Source organism: Mastacembelus armatus, chromosome 8, assembly GCF_900324485.2.
Source record: "Mastacembelus armatus chromosome 8, fMasArm1.2, whole genome shotgun sequence".
In the NCBI taxonomy this organism is placed as follows: Eukaryota; Metazoa; Chordata; class Actinopteri; order Synbranchiformes; family Mastacembelidae; genus Mastacembelus; species Mastacembelus armatus.
This window is the reverse complement of record NC_046640.1, coordinates 12,775,814-12,796,842: the sequence shown is the minus strand read 5'-3', so window position 1 is coordinate 12,796,842 and position 21,029 is coordinate 12,775,814. Positions and strand designations below refer to the sequence as shown.

The 21,029-nt window shown below is 38.7% G+C and overlaps 4 protein-coding genes across 7 annotated transcripts; 2 read left to right on the top strand and 2 right to left on the bottom strand.

Moving 5' to 3' along the window:
* Positions 1 to 1,231: 1,231 nt before the first annotated feature.
* On the bottom strand, positions 1,232 to 2,072 carry LOC113140289 (hemoglobin subunit alpha-A-like). The gene is made up of 3 exons (XM_026324104.1): positions 1,911 to 2,072; positions 1,619 to 1,826; positions 1,232 to 1,418 (listed from the first exon to the last, which is right to left on the bottom strand). The coding sequence occupies exons 1-3, from the start codon at positions 2,003 to 2,005 to the stop codon at positions 1,290 to 1,292; spliced, it is 432 nt and encodes a 143-aa protein (XP_026179889.1). The 5' UTR covers positions 2,006 to 2,072; the 3' UTR covers positions 1,232 to 1,289.
* A 1,014-nt stretch (positions 2,073 to 3,086) lies between these two features.
* Positions 3,087 to 3,959, top strand: LOC113140286 (hemoglobin subunit beta-A-like). The gene is made up of 3 exons (XM_026324100.1): positions 3,087 to 3,248; positions 3,434 to 3,656; positions 3,750 to 3,959. The coding sequence occupies exons 1-3, from the start codon at positions 3,157 to 3,159 to the stop codon at positions 3,879 to 3,881; spliced, it is 447 nt and encodes a 148-aa protein (XP_026179885.1). The 5' UTR covers positions 3,087 to 3,156; the 3' UTR covers positions 3,882 to 3,959.
* Positions 3,960 to 5,010: 1,051 nt separating this feature from the next.
* Positions 5,011 to 14,322, top strand: nprl3 (NPR3-like, GATOR1 complex subunit). 4 transcript variants are annotated; one of them, XM_026324095.2, is made up of 14 exons: positions 5,011 to 5,425; positions 5,769 to 5,838; positions 6,867 to 6,905; positions 7,669 to 7,801; positions 8,289 to 8,363; positions 9,150 to 9,303; positions 9,435 to 9,516; positions 9,894 to 10,031; positions 10,927 to 11,083; positions 11,526 to 11,632; positions 11,774 to 11,903; positions 12,626 to 12,815; positions 12,893 to 13,085; positions 13,576 to 14,322. In XM_026324095.2, the coding sequence occupies exons 1-14, from the start codon at positions 5,245 to 5,247 to the stop codon at positions 13,739 to 13,741; spliced, it is 1,815 nt and encodes a 604-aa protein (XP_026179880.1). In that variant the 5' UTR covers positions 5,011 to 5,244; the 3' UTR covers positions 13,742 to 14,322. The 4 variants fall into 4 exon arrangements, with proteins under 4 accessions (XP_026179880.1, XP_026179881.1, XP_026179882.1 ...); XM_026324096.2 differs by lacking the exon at positions 6,867 to 6,905; XM_026324097.2 differs by lacking the exons at positions 5,011 to 5,425; positions 5,769 to 5,838; positions 6,867 to 6,905; positions 7,669 to 7,801; positions 8,289 to 8,363 and adding an exon at positions 8,409 to 8,839.
* Positions 14,236 to 16,524, bottom strand: mpg (N-methylpurine DNA glycosylase). Its single transcript, XM_026324099.1, has 3 exons — positions 15,734 to 16,524; positions 15,319 to 15,523; positions 14,236 to 15,066 (listed from the first exon to the last, which is right to left on the bottom strand). Exons 1-3 carry the CDS (start codon positions 16,073 to 16,075, stop codon positions 14,669 to 14,671), a joined length of 945 nt encoding a protein of 314 aa, XP_026179884.1. The 5' UTR covers positions 16,076 to 16,524; the 3' UTR covers positions 14,236 to 14,668.
* Positions 16,525 to 21,029: the final 4,505 nt, after the last annotated feature.

Below are 21,029 nucleotides of genomic sequence, written 5' to 3'. Positions count from 1 at the left end.
AAATAGGCTACATGCGACTGGACATTGGGCTGTCTACTGTCTACTACTGCTTTGCAGGACTGCAGAATGACAGGACACATCTGCACTGTTTGTAGCCTGTCTGACACTAATGAAAAGGATCATGCTTCATATCTTCTGTCATTACATCAAGCAGTTTGTCTGCCATGATCAGAAATAAAGATATATATGTGCAGTCAAAAGAGTATCAGGGAGGCAGGTTAAAGATACTTCCAATATTTGGTTACAAAACAAACATAACTGCATTTTAAATACTTTTTTACCAGGTCAATTATTTTTACAATATAGGCTGTACCAGCTACAGTGTTCTGTTTTGAAATAATAGCAGCTTTCGATTTCACAGTATTTTGTATAGTATAAGCACCAATCTATGTGAGGTGTTTGTGTTCACTGTCTGTTAGCAATAGATGATGAAGTTGAAAAAGAAGTGGACCTACATAAATTGTGACGTAGGCTACTACAAATAAAACCAGTATCGTCATTAATTCAGTAGGAGGCGCTCCTACAAATCCGGACACTGACTGGACAAGGGTCCGGCTGCAGCCTGCAGACCATGCCCATTCAGTTTACGGGGTTAGAATTAATGGACTCCTCCAGAAGAAGCAGCAGGATGTAATATTGCATTGCTTCCTGCCTTCATTTCATGCCTAATCTGCCAAGTAGGTCCCTCTGGCAGAGGTGCAACCCATTTCCACTACAAAACACGCCCAGTGGAATACAACGCTGTGGTTGTCCCCTCGTCAGGATCCGTTTCTACCATAAACTGAGTTTAACCTTGTCCTAACCATAACTACCACAGGGGGCGCTATGTGCAACACAGTTTGACACATAGGTGAAACAGATCGTTATCCAAGGTCACGTGATTAATGATATTTTATTTGTGAGCCAAACCATTTTACAAAGTGAAACAGTGAAAAGTGTAAGCTACACTTTATTTGAGTGTAGGCAATTTATTAAAAGTTAAATATGACCACAACCTGACAAGTAGTCTGCAATGATTAATGAGCTATCTTCTCAATCTACCAACATAATTCATTTGTGTCACCAAAGGTTTCAGTCAACATTTTAGTATTATTATTATTATTTATTCGATTACCATTAAAGGAATAATATTTCACAATAATCATCCAAGTTTTCATTTTTAAAGAAGGAGAGACACACTCGGATTTCTCATATTTATTTTATTTATTCTCAAGCCCTTTTGTTTTAAAGGGATGTTGACCTTGTTGTGGACGACATGTTAGCAATCGATGCTCCAAAATTGCTCAGGCTTAGCGGTATTTATCAGACAGACCCCAAGCCAGGTTCTGCAGGAACTTGTCAACGGAGACGTGGACCTCTGCAGTAAAGTCATTGGGGAAGAGCATGCCCAGAACCACGAGGATGTTGTGGTTGAGGATCTGCGGTTGTCCAAGAAACACAAATGAATTCAGATCAGTAACACAGAATTATATAAGGACAGACTAAAATCCCATTTTAACGTTGGTATAGAAAACATGTAAAATATTTGGCAACATCTTATCTGTTCGAGTAATGATGACATGGTGTGCGTTTGGTTTAGTCTATAACAGCTATAGGTACTATATATAGAATAGCTTACCCTGAAGTTGGCAGGGTCCACTCTGAGCTTGAAGGCATGCAGCTCGCTCAGGTTTGCCAGAGCAGGCACAAGTTCATCAATCCTTGCGACGGCATCTCCAACGGCTGACATGATGGTTGCACCATGCTTTCTCACTTGTGCAGAGCCGGGAGTCAGGTCAGACCAGTGAGAGAAGTAAGTCTTGGTCTGCGGGTATACAGTCAGCATCCTGTGAACCGTGGATGAAAAAAAAATTAATAACGAAATTCAATGCACAGGCAAATTTTCTGCAATGACAAAATATTAAACATACCTGGACAGAGCTTCAGCGCCAATCTCGGCGGACTTTGGGCCTGCTTTCTCCCAGAAAGCCTTCACCACGGCCTTGTCTTTTCCACTGACACTCATGTCTGCCTTTGTCCAAGTTGTCCAAACTGGAGGAAAATATTCTGCTATGAAGATGCTGGTAAAGTTGATTTGTAACGGTCTTTTTTATATCAAACCGAATTGCACCACACCCCATTATCAAATCTAAACCCCACCTTCATGAAAGAAATTGCCAAAAATTTCCAAGACAGTTTTGGAGATAAAAGTAACCACTCCCTGTTCTGACATCTGACAGTCTTTTTTTTTAAACATATTTTTTAAAATGTCACGTTTGATGATATACTAAATAATAATATAATCAACATATGTTGAAATATACAATCAGAAAGACAGACTTGGATAAGTTATAATTCCAGAAAACAAATCATAGCCTACAATTTTAAAAATAAATAAATAAAAATACAATTTCCATAGGTTTGATGAGCACAATCTTTAATCGGAAATGTTTTGTCGGTAAAATGATCCAAACATTTCATAAAACAATGTCCAGTCTCTCACATAGAAAATAATATAACGACACAACCCAGAAATTGGTCATGAAAATACTAACAACGTGCAAATCGTGTCACAGCGAGGTACATTTGCAATAAATTGAAAATAAACCATGAGACGAGGTCTCACAGAGGCACAGAACTGGGGATGGAAATTTAAGTCATTAAATGGTTTTATAAGGTGTTTCATTCTTGCAACCCATAAGCACAATGATATATTTCTGTGTATAAAGGACGCTAAATCCCACTGAGAGAACAAACAAGATTTTACAATACCATGTCTAAATATTATGTAATAGTTATGTTATTGTATTCATATATAAACTGAATAAATGGACTTGTAGGAACTGATGCAAAAACTTCAAATGAAGCTGGAAAGCATAATATCAAATTAATTTTCAGTTTTGCTTACAGCTATATTATATTAAAATTACATTAAATCGCATAATAATTTACCAGTCATGTTTTCAATTTATTCTTATCTGTAATTTTCTGGTAAGATCCTATCTAACTCGTTGCAGGCAACAGCCCAACAGCTCATCGCCTTTGGTCCAATCAGATGCTTCCAGGGCTGAGAGGTGTGGCATTAAATAATCAATAAAACCCACAGGACTAGACTTTGCTAAAGGTTTGTGATCAGAGATTTGTTTTAAACCTCGTAAAAACCTTAACGTCGTCAACATGGTAAAGTGGACAGATGCTGAGCGCAGCGCCGTCACCAATGTGTGGGGAAAGGTCGACGTGGGTGAAATTGGACCCCAGGCTCTTACCAGGTAACTCGTCAATTTAATTATTTATCTAGTCCATTTAGAGATACGAGTTTATGAAACAGGTGATTGTTACACACTGGGTAACAACAAATGTTATTCACCACAAACTCATTGTTTTATTTTTTTTAGCCCTTTTCTTCAGAAAAAATTTTTAGGTGTTTAATTTCTCGTCGATTGTGTCTTTCCAGACTTCTGATTGTGTATCCATGGACTCAGAGACACTTCGCAGCATTTGGGGACCTGTCCACCGATGCCGCCATCCTGGGAAACCCTAAAGTGGCCAAGCATGGCAAGACGGTGATGGGTGGGTTGGAAAAGGCTGTGAAGAACATGGACGACATCAAGAACGCTTACGCCGATCTGAGCGTGATGCACTCTGAGAAGCTCCATGTGGATCCTGATAACTTCAGGGTACGTTACCGCCTGACGCACCATCATTTCTTCAATTACGCATCTATTGACTGTAGTTTCCTTAATGCAACCTTTTGATTTTCTACATTTAAGCTTCTTGCTGAATGTATCACCATCTGTGTGGCTGCCAAGTTCGGCCCCTCCGTCTTCACCGCTGATGTTCAGGAGGCCTTCCAGAAGTTCCTGGCTGTGGTCACCTCTGCCCTGGGCAAACAGTACCACTGAAGGAGAGGCAGACCATATTCAAATGACGAGCTGTCCTACCAATGTTTCCAAAGCGCAGCAAATAAAACTAAAACACATCTCTCAGTGTGATCATTTGTATAAGTTTGGATATTTACTTATCTTCTCAGTGTGTTTTAATGTCACCGGGTAATCTGGTTTCCTGTTCAGGTAGTTTACTATATATCATCATAATGAGATTTGTCACTCTTGACACTAAACTTCATAATCTCAATCCTGACAGTGAGCACATTCCCATTTCAAGATCAGGGAAAATATTCTGAATATTAGGCTTCATTCTTTGAATGCTGTGATTTAAGAGTCTTGGGTTGACCCTAATTGGAGAAGAAGCTCACGATTGAGTGGATCTGTGGTAAATAAAAAATATTTTGTATTTTTCTATAAATTTTCTTTGGCAGAGCGAATATGTTTACCGGTCCTTCTAGAGACATGCAATTTAATATAAATGGGTGCGGTCATCTGAAAATATTATAACAGTGGATCAAAATACTTCTATCGTCATAAGGACGACGGCTGAACTGCCAGCTACAACGGTGCTTTAATTTACACCAGTAAAGAAAACCATTAAATACAGAATAACCTCAATTAAGAGATTTTAAAAATTTGAAACAGAATCAAATATACAAAAGGAAAATATAAAACAGACCAGACCAACAGAACAGAAACACAGCCACTTATAGTGCAGTAATTGGTAAGAAAGGGTCAGCAGAAAGCTGAGTCTATCCATGGTAGACAACAGCAACTTCGTGGTTCTGACTCCAGTTTCTAGCTGACTATTTCCTAAAGCCTCTAAGACTCCTGCTGAGTTCATATCATTCAAGGAGATAAATAAATCTACCATATGAGTAAACTAACAGTAGCGGATCCATTTTGTAGGTAACTGTAAAAATTTAAAAACAGCAGTGATGTGCTCAGTAATGCTCCTGGTTCTTGTTAGATCTCTAGTAGACTGATATGGGGATTTAGAAATAAATCTGAGGTGTTATCTTCGTTTTCCAAAGCCTAAATCTTATCTACAAAGCAAAGCGACCGGAGAGTCTCACAACCTGCCTAACGCGCCGTCTAGTGGACAAAATGTGACGGGGGAACATATAGTCGGGTCCTCTGTTCCAGTCGACCGTTTTTCAACGTAACACACAACAATCACAGCAGTAAGGGGGACTTTACAGGCATACCTAAAACCTACAAGGAATTAGTGTTTAATTTTTTTAGGGCTGTTGTTTGTGTATGGAAAACATCAATAACAGCTTCACCTGCAACACGCTACCGTCCAGTGACCGCGGGTGCACGTGGCGACCGAGTTTACTGTCGTCGCAGTTGACGTAAAGTTAGCTGTTATGCTAACATGATGCTAAACCCAGATGACCGACAATTCATGTACAGTCAGTCACAGAACAGCGTCTACAAAAGCGGCGATAAAACTAGTCCTATTAGTGTTATCCTAGTTAGCTCCGGCAGCCGAGGGAACAAACTATTGTTTCGTTACCCTTTCCAAAGAGTGGCTGAGTACCCGTCTTCTCTTACAGGTAGGTTAGCATTAGCATTAGCCACCTACATCACAGCTACACTTTTACTTTGACAATCTAATAACCCGCAGTCCAACAAGAAAAACGTATGTTGTATTTGAAACACTACAATGAAACTATTTTGTTGTGGTTTAAAGAGTTTTTTTTCTTTATTTGCTGGGCAGGTTTTATTCGTGTTGTAATATATTTATAATATGTTGACGTAAAAACACAGGAAAGTACAACAAGTACTCTTAATGACAACAACAGAGTTCACCTAACACCTCTGGCCTCATACAACAAGTGGGTTTTCCCCCTAGCTGACCTAATCATGTGACCTAATATTAATATTTCTGTTCTCAAGCAAAACAACGAAATCCATATGCACTCAACACAGCTGGAGATGGTCTTGAGGATCAGGATGGCGATTCAAGGTATAAGCTTTGGCCTTCATCTGTTATTAAAATATTCATGAAATTTAAATGTAATCCAACTGACTATAGATAGATACACAGTCCAGATTAGATTTTTACTTTCCCCTTTCTTCCTTCCCTGTTGTTTTCCCCCACCAAAATCAAATCAAAAACAATTGTTTCTTTTTTTCTTCAAGAGTTGAGGATTTTTCCCATAGTTAAATTAGGCCATGCAGCTGAGCATAACTGAACTCCCCAAATTAACTGAAGAATCTAAACAAATCATTGACAGGTGTTACTTTAAATGTAAAGCTATCAACTTCACATATGTGTAAACGTCTTCACAGGCCCAGCTGCTAGTGGAATATGTTGGGGAAAACAAACAGTTTTTGATGCAAAGTGCAACAAAAACACTTGGCTGTTTGTAATGTGTGACTGAGCTGTCAGGTCTGATTGTAACAGAAGTGATAGAAAATATGATTAAAACTTATGGTTACTAATGCTGATCAGTTGTTGATTGGTTGAAATTACTTTGGTCACAGGAAAGAGCCACACATGAGCATTTAAAATCTTTTGACCTAAATTCAGCCCACCAGGCATAGTCTGATAAATCTGGCACAAGATCATCAAATCCTGCTGATCCCACTTCTAAGCAGTGTTTATAGTGGGTAGTCCCGTTTTACAGTTTTTAATTAATATATGGCCTTTCAGGTTATACTATGCTTTACAACTTTAAACTGCATGAGCCTTGTCAAAAATATTGCAGTATCTGTTTAGGTTAATGATAAATGTTAAACACTGTAGATAAATATTTCGGCTGATTTAGCTCCATAAATTTCTAAAATAGAAATGTGCCAACATTAATGACAGGTTTGCCTTAGACAGGTTTAACTGGCCATTTAAATCACCCCCATTTTCTCATCACAGTGTCACATGTTTGTTGGGGTTGTGTTGATGTCCATTTTATGCATTCAGCCCAAATGTGTCGCATTTTCCTTTTTGTTTGTTTTTTTTTTTTCTTCTTTTTTATGGCCCAATTCCCATTTCAGAGATCAGTCTTCACTAACTGACGAACAGTTGGTAGCCGGGTAAGACCGAATCATTCTAAACCACCTTTCCTTCGCTTAGATCACCCCTCTCTTTTTTTTTTTTTTTTTCTTTTTATCCCATTCTTTCCTATTTTGTGTCCTTTTTGGATCCCCAACTTCAAAAGATAATTGTAAATTTTCCATACCAGATTCATTGAATCAGTATTTGGTTAATTAGGGATTTCACTGTTGCTTTCCTCTCTGTGGTGGCTTTTGAACAATAAATCCAACATTTTTAAACTGTAATTAAAGTTTTAATTTATATTGGTTAAACTACATCTGGTGAGTACACTTGGCATTACAAAATAAAATGAAAATTAATGAAGTAATTGCACATTCTTTCCAAATTGCATTGGTGGGTTAAATCTATAGTGTGTTACATTTTTTTTACTGTAAGGTAATGCCTTGATTTTTTTTTTATTTTTATTTTTTCCTTTGATTGCAGCATGAGTTTCTTAAGTCAAGCCAGCATGAGTCTTTCACACTCTTAATTCATTCAGCAGCTTCACGCTTTCGGCAAGGAGGCCTCTTTCTCTTTTCTCCTCTCCAGTAGCCACATAGGCTTTTTTATTTATACTTTAATGAATTACATTACAGGCAGATGCAACTGATTAACGCAACCCTTCTTATAGACAGGAATATGGACAATGTAAAGAAACAGGCCTGATTTAAACTTTCTCACTGTCCCAGCTCTGTCTGTGCTACAACTTGTTTTTCCACTGCACACACTTTTCTCATAGAGTCTGATCTTCCTTCTCAAAAGATTCTCTGACATCATCCTCTCCACCATCCTGGCTACCAAATCTGATATGTGTGGAAAGAAGTTTGAACTGAAGATAGACAATGTTCGATTTGTGGGTCACCCTACCCTCCTTCAGCATCCTCCTGTCATTCAGGTAAGCAATAATTAAGCCTAATACAAAGATGGATGATTTTAACTAATGCTCCACTAAATTATGTTAAGTCATTTTCTCTTTAGTACAAGTGCAGAAAATACAAGTCTTAGTGTTGATAATCAATACATACAACAAAAAGAATTCAATATTCAATTTTAAGGAGCTTCTATGAAAGTAATTGACACCTGCTTTATATGAGGAAAGTCTCAACAAACATGCTTTGTCGTGGTTGAAAATGGTTGTTTTATTGTAGGTCCATTGTATCATTGTGCTAGTGCAACTGCCATTATTTCTACTGTTTTACTCATAGAATCATGCAACATTTATTATTGCCACTCTGCTATATTGAATGCGAATTGAACTGTTTTTTATATCAACCACACCATATCATTTCCCTTGCATATAACTTTACATGCATAAAAAAGTTAAATTTTCTCATATTAGTGCTTCTTTCATGCAATGGAAAATATGTCTTCTTTCTGTACAGGTTTCTAAAACAGATCCTTCGCCTAAGAGAGAGATGCCCACCATGATCTTATTTAATGTCGTATTTGCACTGAGGGTATGAAAATAATTCTTTAGATTTTTGAATTATAATTGTTAATATTATGGTGGTTGTTATAAAGGGTTTATATATTTGGTACCCAATAGCAAAGAAAACAGCTCTATTCATTAAATGCTGAGCATAACTGTTAATTATTACAACTTATTTTGACGTTTTTGTTTTTGGTGATAGTACGATTAATTCAGCTGACTGTGGGTGGGAGACATAGATTTTGCGGTCTGTTAATCGTGCATGTCAGGGGTGTGTGGTGGTGATAATGTTCCAGTATACTCTATCTGTGAGGGTATAGGAACTCAGATGGAGGAGGGGCCAATTTGCTATGCTTAATCATGCTGTCCAACAGGGCAAGGCCTGTTCCTGCCCATGCTGAGTCATTGTACAGCTCAGCTAACTGGGGTGAGAAATGCTTAGTCATGTTTTGCCTGGTGACTGGTGTTTGTACATTGAAACCATCTGTAAGAATAACAGTCTTAGTAGGTCATGTTAATATTGCAGAAGGCATTTATAATGGGCGCCACTCATTACATTTTGACCAGATTCACATTTAAAATTTGTATTCTAGTAAATAACTAAATAAATAAATACATATAGATAGGTAGATAGATCACATCACCTTAAGCTCATTCATGCCCATATAGTTTTGACATTCAATAGACTGGATATGTGATAAATTAATGTAGTGATGTTAATCCAGTGTAATGCGTTATTGACTTTTATACATATGACATGTATTAAAATTACACAAAACTACAAAAAGAGGCCACCTTTTGTTTTCCTCTACAGACGAATGCTGACCCGTCCGTCATCAGCTGCATGCACAACCTGTCACGGCGCATCGCAATAGCCCTGCAGCACGAGGAGCGGCGCTGCCAGTATCTGACCAGAGAGGCCAAATTGATGCTGGCTGCCCAGGATGAGATTACCACCATGACTGAGAGTGAGATGCACACAATTGACACACAGCTCTATTTCAATGAAATTAAAGAATTTTATAACAATTAATTGTATTTTACTTAAGCTTAGATATGACAGTACACAGTTCACAGTTTTCTTTGTTTTTCTGGTCAGTGGATGGAAGTCCGCAGTCCCCATTTAGACAAATTCTTCCCAAATGTAAGTTAGCCAGGGACCTGAAGGAGGCTTATGACAGGTGTGTAATAAAGCACATTTCACATCTTTCGTATTGTTACACTGATGATCTCTTTTTTTCTTACACAATGTACAGTATATTCTAGATAGTGCACTCTGATATTACAGCTAAGATGGCATGTGAAAGGCTCAGTCATGCTTTCTCAATATCTGCCCAGCAACTGTGGTGTTTATACCCTGGAATTTCCATATAATTGGGTTAATTTAGTATGGAAGTGTCTATTCACTGATAGAGCCATTTTTCTGTATTATATGGTACATGTTCAGTCATTCACATTACCATTATTCTATTGTTTTAATAGATAGTGTTTTTTTTTCAAATTCTAACATATTTATACTACAATGCCAATATTAATGATAATATGGATATTTTGTCAGTCTCTGTACAACTGGTGTGGTGCGACTACATATTAACAACTGGCTGGAGGTGAGCTTCTGTTTACCACACAAGATCCACAGGATTGGTAGCAATTATATCCCCCCAGAGGCATTAGAGCGCAGCCTTAAGGCAATAAGGTGTGTTTGTATTTTCTATATATACTATGTTTATTGTACTGTGGTATTTCTGGTAAAATAGTGATATAGTAGTATAATAGAAGACTAACATTTAGCAGTTGTAGTCTCTAAACTAATATTGGCCTATCACAACTAAACACAAATACTCCACCCAACACACCCAACAGTCTCATTCTCACAGCACAAATACATGTCCAAAGTGTTATGACTGATAAAACATTTTCTGCAACATGTAAATGAGGCTGGGAGATTACATATACATGGCTGTAATTGTTACTTTTTAATACAGTTTTGTTCTTTTCTGGCCACAAATGGAACTTTTTATTTTCACAAATGTAATTGTCATCTTAAAATATAAACTGTGGTGTGTCTTAGGTCGACCTGGTTGAGGAAAAAGAACAAATAGAAGTGATAAACTCATGAACCTAACAGAAATACACAACACAATATTTTTGTCAGCCTGCATGGTGTGCACATGACTGTCGATTGGTACAGGACTGTTAGGATCTTTTATCTGTGTTGTTGGATGCACATCACAAGTTGACTTGCTGAACAAGAGGTCTAATTCCCCCATCAGTTTATGTCAGTGAAGTATTGTGTTTAAGAGTTCATGACCATATGTTTTGTGAGCTTCAATATTTAATTAATAAAGCTGTCTAAAGAAACCATGTTAAATTTTTGTGGGCAATGCTGCCACCTACTGTTACTTAAATTACAGTGTTCTGTTTGTGCTGCCACATACACAAAGTTGTTTCGTACATGCAGATACTGTTTGTTGTACAGACAGGTACTAATGCTCTTTCCTTCTGGCTTCTATTGAGGAGGTAGATGCAGTCTTTAAAGAAAAAATTCTGCTGATTCAGATGCTCTAATATATGTCATTTCATGAACCCAGACCCTATCATGCCCTGCTGCTGCTGGAAAGTGAGAAGGCACTGCTGAGTCAGCTTCCTCTCGACTGCTCACCCGCGATGGTGCGCCTCATCAAAACCTCCTCAGCAATGAAGAATCTGCAGCAGCTCGCCCAGGATGCTGATCTGGCCCTACTTCAGGTGCAGAACAGTCACACCAATTACATTACCACTGCACTTCACATCAACAGATATATTTTCTGATTTCAAAAAGCATTTATAAAATGTGAAGCCCTTTTTTATAACACAAAAAAATTAACTGCATAAAATGATGAGCAGATTTCTCCACATGCATCAAGCAATGTGAAAAATACTGTGATGTGATATAATATCGTGTATTTAAGATCTCTTGAAAATATAAGTATAAAGTTTGCTAACACAGAGGGTACTGTGATGATGGTGTTTTACTGCCATCTAGTGGAGAATATATGTACATTCATGACAAATCTTGAGTACATTTCTATGTTACATGTAGTACAAGAAGGACTATATTTTACTTCAAGAGATGTTCTTTACTTGTGAAACATTTTGTATTTTAGATGTCATATCAGTAATATTATAGTCACAATATTTCCTTTCTCAGATCTTTCAAATTGCTGCCCACTTGGTTTACTGGGGCAAAGCGATCATCATCTATCCACTGTGTGAGAACAATGTGTACATGCTTTCCCCTCATGCCAACATCTCTCTGTAAGTTTGATGTGTAGCTGCTGTGTTAATGTACAGCTGATATTGCTAACCACCCACATATGCTGGTACCTCATAAACATGGCTCTCAAAAACATATCTTGATGTGTCGTAGAATAATGTGTGCCATCTCTCACTTGATAGATACTCACCACTGGCTGAACACTTTACCCAGCACTTTCCTGGTTATGATCTGCCCTCCATGTTAGCCAAGTTCTCACTGCCTGTCTCTCTGGCCGAGTTCAGAAATCCCTTGGAAGCTCCTGCACAGGAGGTAGGAAACATAATATAAAATAAGTAATGATTATATAACGAGACTGTGAAGAAGTGAGTGAGACACCCCTCTAGTTGTTTTTTTTTTTTTTTTTGCTGTTCTTGAAATAATCTGATGTGGGTGTAGAAGAATGAATTACATAATTTTAAAATTCTAAACAAACCTGAACAAATAAAAATTTGTTGGAAACAACTGTAATTCTGAAAGGGTGTTTCTTGACTGAAGAAGTGGTTTCAGATTGAAGAATAACCAATTGTGACATTATGAACAAAAACAGACATTTCTGTCGAAATTGAAAGCAAACAAAAAATAAATGAGTCTTTCTTTCTTAATCCAATCATATTTGTAGAATTATTACTGTGAATTTAGATAGTCTACTTTAAGAGCAGAAACATCTGGTGTTCTCCTCTGACCCAACTTGTTTTGGCAGAGCTGTTTGTGTGTTGGGAATGAATTATAAATGGCAGAGGGACCACAGCCCCAGCATCTGCAGCATTCATTTTTTATGTGCACAAGGTTAGAGACATGGCTGTCTCTCATGGTTCTCTTTTGGGCTTGTATGGTGCCTAGTGCTCATTTTAAACATGCTTGACTTGGTTAGTGACAGGAACATGTTGAGCTTCATTTGACTTGGTTAGTGACAGGAACATGTTGAGCTTCATTTGCTCAGCGATTATCCTATGTTCACCTATAATTTAGCTTTGTGCTCTTCTCCTGACTAGGCTTACCTGATCCAGATGGTGGTGTGGATGCTCCAGCATCATCTGCTAATCCAGCTGCACACCTACGTTTGTCTCTTGGTACCGCCCAGTGAGGAAGAGCCCGGGCTGAGGGATGAAGACCTTCCTCTGGCTGCCCGAGTCGGAGGCCGCAGTCTCAGCACCCCTAGTGCACTCAGCTTTGGTTCTCCAAGTATGTCCCCGCTTTGCTCTTTCAGGTGTAAGAGATAATACGTCACCTTTGACCATCACTCTGCTCCCTGTGTGCAGCCAGCAGTGACGACATGACCCTCACCAGTCCCAGTATGGACAACTCCAGTGCAGAGCTGCTACCTGGTGGGGACTCTCCACTAAACAAGAGGATGACTGAGACTCTACTTGCGAGCCTGTCGGAGCATGAGAGGCAGGTTATTCTTAACATCCCTGCTGCACAAAATCCGGAGGATCTGCGGATGTTTGCCAGGTACTTCAACCTGCCTCGAACATACACGAAATTCCGTGTTTTGTGCATTAAATGTTTCAAAGCTTTCCACCGCTCTCTGCTTTTATACACTTAGTTAACAGATGATATAGTTTCTTGCAATGATCCAGTGACTCATTTTGACATAAACCACTTCTATGTCTCATAGGGAATAAGATGATATTTATGCAGTGGTTTGGAAAATTGTTATAATTGTATTCACAGAATATTGGGAAATTTAATTGGAAATATTGGCTGGAGAGTTAGGGTTTGCCAGCTGTTAGTTAAGAATGTATTGAAAATAAAATGTGTGTAGTGAGCTCAGCTATCAGTTAATCAGTGGTGTGTGCTACCTATTGCACATTATTAAAAAACACTTTACTAAACTTTACTAATTAAAGTGGGAAATTGCTCAAATGTCATTAAAGCTGCCTCATGGTTGATTTGTTTAGCTAATGAATCAGTGAAACTCTGTTATGTTGACTGCTTTCAGGCTGCTGCACTATTTTCGGGGGCATCACCACCTGGAAGAGATTATGTACAATGAGAACATGAGGCGCTCACAGCTCAAGACACTGTTAGACAAGTTCCGCAGTGTCCTTGTGGTGACCAACCACGAGGATCCCATTATTTCAATCTTTCAGTCACCCATGGAGTAGTGGCACAGAGAAGATATCAGCTGTCACCAAGGGTGTCAGTTTGAGAGCTGTTAACAGCCTGCTGTTCTCACAGCTAAGTGCTTTTGCTCAGTGATGTTCTGAAATGAACTGACACAATAATTGTTTTTTTGTGCATATTTTCAAGATGTGGAAAGTGCTTTGAGCCAAATGTTTGTTTACAAAATTAAATTATTTTCTACATAACACAAACAATTCCAGTGTTTGCTCTAAATATTAGAACGATTGCGGTAAAGGTAGTTCATCTTCATATTCCTCTCTCCAAGATGTCCTAGATCATCTGTACTGCCCACAGAGGGGCACAGTGAGTAATGATCATTCCAGACCTCCAGCTACCTCTCCTCAGGAGTCCCAGTGGTAGAGAGTGAAAGTCGGCAAGAATGGGAAGACTTTAAACATCACACAGGCTGTTTTTGCTTTGAGGGAAGTAGAGCGTTCCAGACATCTGTGAAATCACTGAGTCATTGAGAGGAGAATTTCCCAAGTATGAATGTTTATTTTAAAACAGATGGAAGAACTGAACAAAAGACACCCATGTGAGTAAAGGGACATTTCGTAAGTGATTTGTTTGTTTTTTTTAATGCAGTCACTGAAAAATTTAGTTGTATTTCAGCTGCCTCAAAGTCTGTTACTTTCCAGTACAACTTTGTATCAGTTGTTGAGATTTATATGAATTTGACTTTCTAAGACCTAAAAAGAAAATACTTCAAAAATGAATAATTTTTTTAATAATATGAATAATTTCATTTCTCCTATGTATAAGTAGTGTATTCCAGTAATGCAACGATGAGGTTCACAAAGGGAACAGCTGGTAGTATTCATTCAAGTAGTTGAAAAGTAGTTGAATGAATAGTCCTATTAATTCTTTTTGACATTGTGCAGTCCTCAGACTGTTTCATCTGAGCAACATTAACCATTTACTACATTTCCAGACAGAGACAGCTTTTCTGCCTCTCTATTCACTACACTAACACATGTGTGCCCACTAAGATAAAAACGCCACGGCTTATTGGCCCAGTCCCCGTGGGACTCAATCCCAATTCGTGGTGCTGATACAATGTCTTGGGGTCCTATTGGACTTGTGTTGGGATCCCTCTCCAGCCACACCTCTGGATCTGAGACTAGGTCTCTGCGGTCAAAAGAGCGGGGTATATTTAAAGCCTGGCACAGCTTTGAAGGCCCATTGCAGAGCTCTTTGTCCTTCAGTGGTTGGGCTCCCTCTTTGCGTCTAGCTGCCCTCAGCTGCCTCATGACAGCCAAACCCTCCAGGGGTTCGAGGGAGCGCAGCAGCACAGCAGCACCCTCCCCTGTGGAAAAACCCCATACAATATGCATCAATCAGCAGGGCTCCACTCTGTCTCCTTCCTTTTGCCCTCTACACACTGATGATGGAATGCACAAACCACTTTATAGTTGTAATGTTGCATTAATGACAAACACATTAAATCAAAAAAGGCTTTATAATATTTCTTATGTTGGTATGTATCTCAAGGCTGACATAGCTATCATAAATAACACAACATGATCTAGGTGTCATCTTTAGTGGGTAAAGCTTTTACCTTCACTTGACACATTCATACAGAGGTTGATGCCGTAGATCAAATACACATAGATGGTGCCTGGCTTCATGAACATGGCTGCGTTCCTCTTTGTGCGTTTGCCTCCTGCAGAGTGTGAAGCTTGGTCCTCCCCTCCAAGGTAGGCTTCAGTTTCCACTATCCTCCCTCTCAGCTCAGTGCCATCTGCACACCTGCGGACCAACACCTGCAGGGAAAAGAAAGCACACACGCTATGTCTTGTTATGATTAGTCATATAATTGATGAGTAGCAGCAAGTCAATATCCTACTGAGGATCTAATGGTTTCAAATGCTCGATCTGCCAAATCCAGACATTTGAAGGGTGTGGGGATATATTTAAACAATTTGTTGCATAGGTCCCAAGGAACATTGCATTGCTAAAGATGTGTGCATTACCTTGCCAAGGAATGCTTTAGCCAAATGAATGCAAGGCTGGTTGAAAAAATCCTGCCCCAGTCTGTCCTGCGGGTCATATTGGACGAAATACTGACTGTGATCCGTCTCTGTGCTTTCATAATGTTCTGCAGGTGAGACCTTTAGAAAGTCCGTCCTGTTTTTATGTTTATTTAACGCTACTACTTGTTCAGGTGGGGCTACTGTCGCTGTTCGCATCTTTCTTTTTCTCCCTGCCATAACGTTGTCACTCCTGTAACCTTTACACAATACTTTTATGTATTTAAACCATCCGCTTGGCGTGCTAGTTGATGCTAATGCTACAGGAAGTAAATGTTTGTGCATCTCTTAAAGAGACAGTGCACAGTTTTTCAGCAGAAGTCGATCATGATGATGTGTTTTTGATTATGTTGCAATTCCGCGTTTCCTGTTAAAAGTACCTCTCTCCAGGCTGTGAGGAGAAAGAATCATCTAATGTGTTTTTAACACAATAATTTCAAACATGGCATTGCAGCCTAAAGGTTTCTTCCTGTTACACATCTACACAACTACGTTTACTAATAGCTGCAACTTCCCAAACAATGGCCCTTTTCCTGCTGCTGTCTTATCTTTTCAGCCTCATTTAAAAACAGTCTTTTCTAATAAGTGGTTATAAATAGAGCCCGAGTGTTCATGGTTGCCCGTGCCCAGGAAGTGGATGGCGCCAGTTTAGCCCCAGGCGCTGTGGGTACATTTGGCTTTCTGGAAGACTAACACTGTGTGACATGGTGGTACCACTGATGACAACTTCTTAAGGGAAATAAACATTTGCTGTGGCACTGTGCTGATCCTCAAGCTGGACTGCACGCAGTGATTGATGTAAGAATGGATAATGATACATGGATGAGTTACTATAGAAAATGAATGATTATTTAAAATAGATGAAGTGAAATGTTTTTGAAAACATTACATTTCTTGTACTATTTAACTGCTTTTCAGATATTTTTTGACAAATGTCAAAAGCCTTTTCAGGGAAGTCACACTATTTCTGATCTGTTTGTCTTTTGAACCCCCAGTATTTTGTTGGCCTTAACAGCTGTTTTGAGCTGCATTTACATCATTTCAGCTGTAGATTGTTTTATCCACCTTTCACCACCAGGTTTGATGGCATGTTTGCTGCTGTAACTCTACACTTGAATCCACAATGCCCTTCTCCGCAGCTTGGACCTCATTCTGTTGTGATCTTCAGCAGTTGTGATTTTTCTGCCTGACGAGGTTAGTTTGCTGCTTGTCTATCATTGCATTTGAATTTATTTCTGTATGCTAATTAGGTTAAAGTACTGTGTATAACTTCTTATTGAATTACAAGGCCAATGAATATCAGATACTCAGTATTTTGACCAATATAAAATGTAGTCAGAAAGTATGCCTTACAATGAAAAAGAATAAAAACATTGCACTTGCATTCGCACTTTTAATATTCTAATACCCAATATTAAGTGTTGTATTATTTTTAAGAATATTGTGTAGAATATTAAGTATTAAATTACATGTCTCCTGTCATATTTCATCTTTTATTCATAAATCTAAAAGAAGAAAATATAGAAATGTGGATAGTAGTCTTACTGAAAAAAAAAATTCTCCCGCACAGAGACCTTTCTCCTGCTGTTAGTCAGATCTCTGGAGAGGTGCCAGAAAGTGCACCATGTTCACAAGGTGGCAGTCGGGTTTGTGTGTGTGTGTGTGTGTGTGTGTGTGTGTGTGTGTGTGTGTGTGTGTGTGTGTGTGTGTGTGTGTGTGTGTGTGTGTGTGTGTGTGTGTGTGTGTGTGTGTGTGTGTGTGTGTTCACCTGGTATTACTCACATTGTGGGAACCAAAACCTTCTTATGTACTGTGGGGACTCTGTCTTCCTTGTAGGTTTATTTTAAGGGTAGATTAAGGGTTAGAGTTAGACAAGTAGTGGGTATGCTTAAGGTTTGGTTAAGTGTCTAGGAAATGAATGTCAATGCAAAGTCCCCCACAAGAAATTTGTCTGTTTGTTAATGAATGTCAAGAAATGTTTGTGTGTCACTGGATTAGGCGTAGGTTAATACATGGCATCAAAATAAAAAAATGCCATGGAAATTCCTAGTTTAAATATTTGCAAAGCTGGCTATTGCATAAAGTGAATATTTGTGCCCTCTCTTATCACCTCCTTTTGCATTGCATAACTGTGCAGAATTAAATTCCTGAACAATTTCCAGTATAATAAGAGAATTTTTGATTAAAAATCTCCACTCGATTTAGAAATTATGGACATAGAGGCCAGTTAGGGAACAAGAAAAGGACCCAGAGAGAAATCTGCAGAGCATGTTCAGTAAGAGGTCTAACATGCATAGTTACCTCTGTCATGGCTAGTGACCACTGAATGCCATTATTTGCATTGACTGTGTTTCCACTGCCTGTCAGCAGCAACATGAGCTCTGGGCTGGGCCGCTTTCATTATTGCTGCCACTGATAATCTTAGCAGCCACAGATTGGCTATAGCATTGTATTCTGGATCACTTTCAACTCAAGCAGCCACCTCAGCATTAGTGACGCGGAGCGAGGAGACTAAAAGGCTCATCTGTGTGTGCAGATGGACGAGCAGAATGCAGGCAGACTGAAAATATCTTACTACACCATGAGACATGAGTCCAGTGACGAATAAATATTCATCTGCTGGGTATAATATCCTCTTGATGTGCAATGTGTAAGAAATAAGCAAATTCTAATATTTGTTTTGGATTAGGGTTATAATTATATCTAATAAGTTTATATGCAATAACTATATCCATGTGCAGTATAGTTTTATTACAGTAACAGACTGGAACTGTTATTTTTATACACCCAGATGGTCACCAAGAATATTACACAAACACATGACTAAAATGGACTGACTAGAATAATATTACTATTACTATTTGTCTACGTTGATATTTTAGTTGCATGTAACATCAGTACAATACTAAGACAGAAACATTAGTTGTGTAAGAAAGTTTAAATAGTAAATTGGCAATAAATTTTTAAAAAAAAATTTTTTAATTTGTTCCCTTTGTTTCTTAATGAGAGTTCTTCAAATTCAAATGTTTAAGATCAGTCTAAGTATTCCAAGAAAGCCTTCTGGTCCCACCTTTAATTGCAATAAGCTTTGTGACAAGTAACATTCTCTTAACAAAGCGTGCTTCCTTCGTCTAGTTGCAGTTGTAGTTTATGTTTAATCGGCTCAATTATTAATTGACAATTAATGATTCATGAGTCTCTGCAGAGGTGTGGTGTGTGCTGCACAGGTGGCTCTGTTCTCACTGCAAGTGGGAAGCAAGAGGATTACTTTAAATGAGATCCAGCTCACACATGTGCACAGCAGAGATGTAGGTTATAGAGAAACAGGTTTGTTTTTTCCCCCCAAACTATATGCCAATGATTATATATAAAAAAAATAGTTAGGGCTGTGTGTATGTATGTGCATACACTAATGGGGATTTAAAAGTTGCCTTGTAGTTATTTTGACCACATACTGTGTATGGTGTTGTTTTTTTGTGCTGCCTTATAGAAAATAAGTTGTGCATTAGTCAAGCTGAGTTAGCCAGTTTCAGAGACACATGAGAAAAACACTGTGGATCCTACTTTATAACCATAACCATGATGAACTCACAGTTTTTTTCCACACTAGAAGACACTATAGAAGTATCAAAGCATAAATGATTGTCTAACATAGGCTGAGGACTGTTTTAGTAGATCATTAAATCACAAAACCTCAGCCTTCCAGCTGCTTTGTCCGTTGATTGAGCCTGCACTAAAATTTCCAGTAGCCTGACCTTTCTGTCTACTCTGATAACAGTTTCCTTGTCTCAGCTCACACCTGTAGCTCAGAGGAAACAACTATGCAGTCTGGCAGGGAGGGCGTGAGGTAGTGAAGGAGGGCTGCCTACTGGATTTTTCTGACCTTTCACAAAACATGGGAATATAAATGCACTCTAGTGATTTCAGCTGTACCTAGCCACAGATAGTGTGATCAGTGCAAGTAGCAAAAAAAAAAAACACAGCTAAATATGGCATATTTAATTAAAATAGGTATGGAAAGCTGTGAGAGGCCATTAATACAGACAGAATAGGCTGACATTGTCAGCAAAACATCAAGGTCTAGTGTTTCATAGCTTTTAAGCTGCTGAGAAGTACTCTTTATATTTACTGTGTTTATGTTTTTATTGGTTATAATTTTAGTGTTAGCTGTCCTTATTACATTACACTGTGTGGCAGCAGGATATGCCACGCTGTTGAAGATGTGGTAAACCATGACACCCATGTATAAGCAATAAAAACTGCAGTCCTAACCCAAAAATGATGGTCTCCCCTAAACGTCTCTGCTTGGTTGAGCAAAGAGGGAATTGTCTATAGACAGTTTTGACAATGTCCTTTTGGTCAAACTTTAGCCTTACACTCAATCCTTTTATCTGCATCTGGTTGATGGGGCTTCAGGGAGCACTGAGTGCTCCTGTAGGATTTGTGTCATTTCCTAATTGCTGCCTTTGCCTTAGCTTCAACCCTCTTCTGTCCCAGGGGAATCTTCACCATTAATTATGGGGACTTCATGGTATATCGATTAAGGATCCCTGGTAAGCCAATGAACCAAGCTGAATACAGAAAGAGTTGATGAAAATAAACGTAGCTGGAAATACTACCTTTTGCCAAATTTAGGAGTATGTCTTTGAAACAGCTCGAATTGCACTGTGGCTATAAGTCATGCTGTCGGGTATAAGACCCTTGGGTGCAGGATGGAGATGAGACTCGAGCTGAGAGGAAGCTCTGCTTTTCATGCTGTGAACTACATAGAAGACCAGGTGTGGGACCTGTCTGCTGTTTGTCTGTTGTATACTTTTAGTTTGCCATTACATTTAAACTGAGTGAATTCAGTCCCAACAATAATTGCAATAGATTTCTCTTATGGGAAGGAGAGCTGCTGTTGATTTTTAACTGTGGTGTAGGTGAGGTGTTTCACAATTTATAAACTGAACTTTATACACATTACATTTGATTATTCTACTACCTCTAGAACCTCTTGCCAGATAAATACCTTTACTTTTGATCATTTTTGTATATTTTACTGTTAATACTAGTTTTACCTAAGTAACATCTGTTCACCCCTTGATGGGTCACCTGGATTTCAACATTATTCAGCCCCACCTGCTAAGTGCAAAGATGCAGGATATGGAAGTTCCCGCAGACATGGTGGAGTGGATCAAAGACTACCTCTCTTGGAGGCCACAGTTTGTTTGCTTAGATGGCTGATGTGGTGATGAGC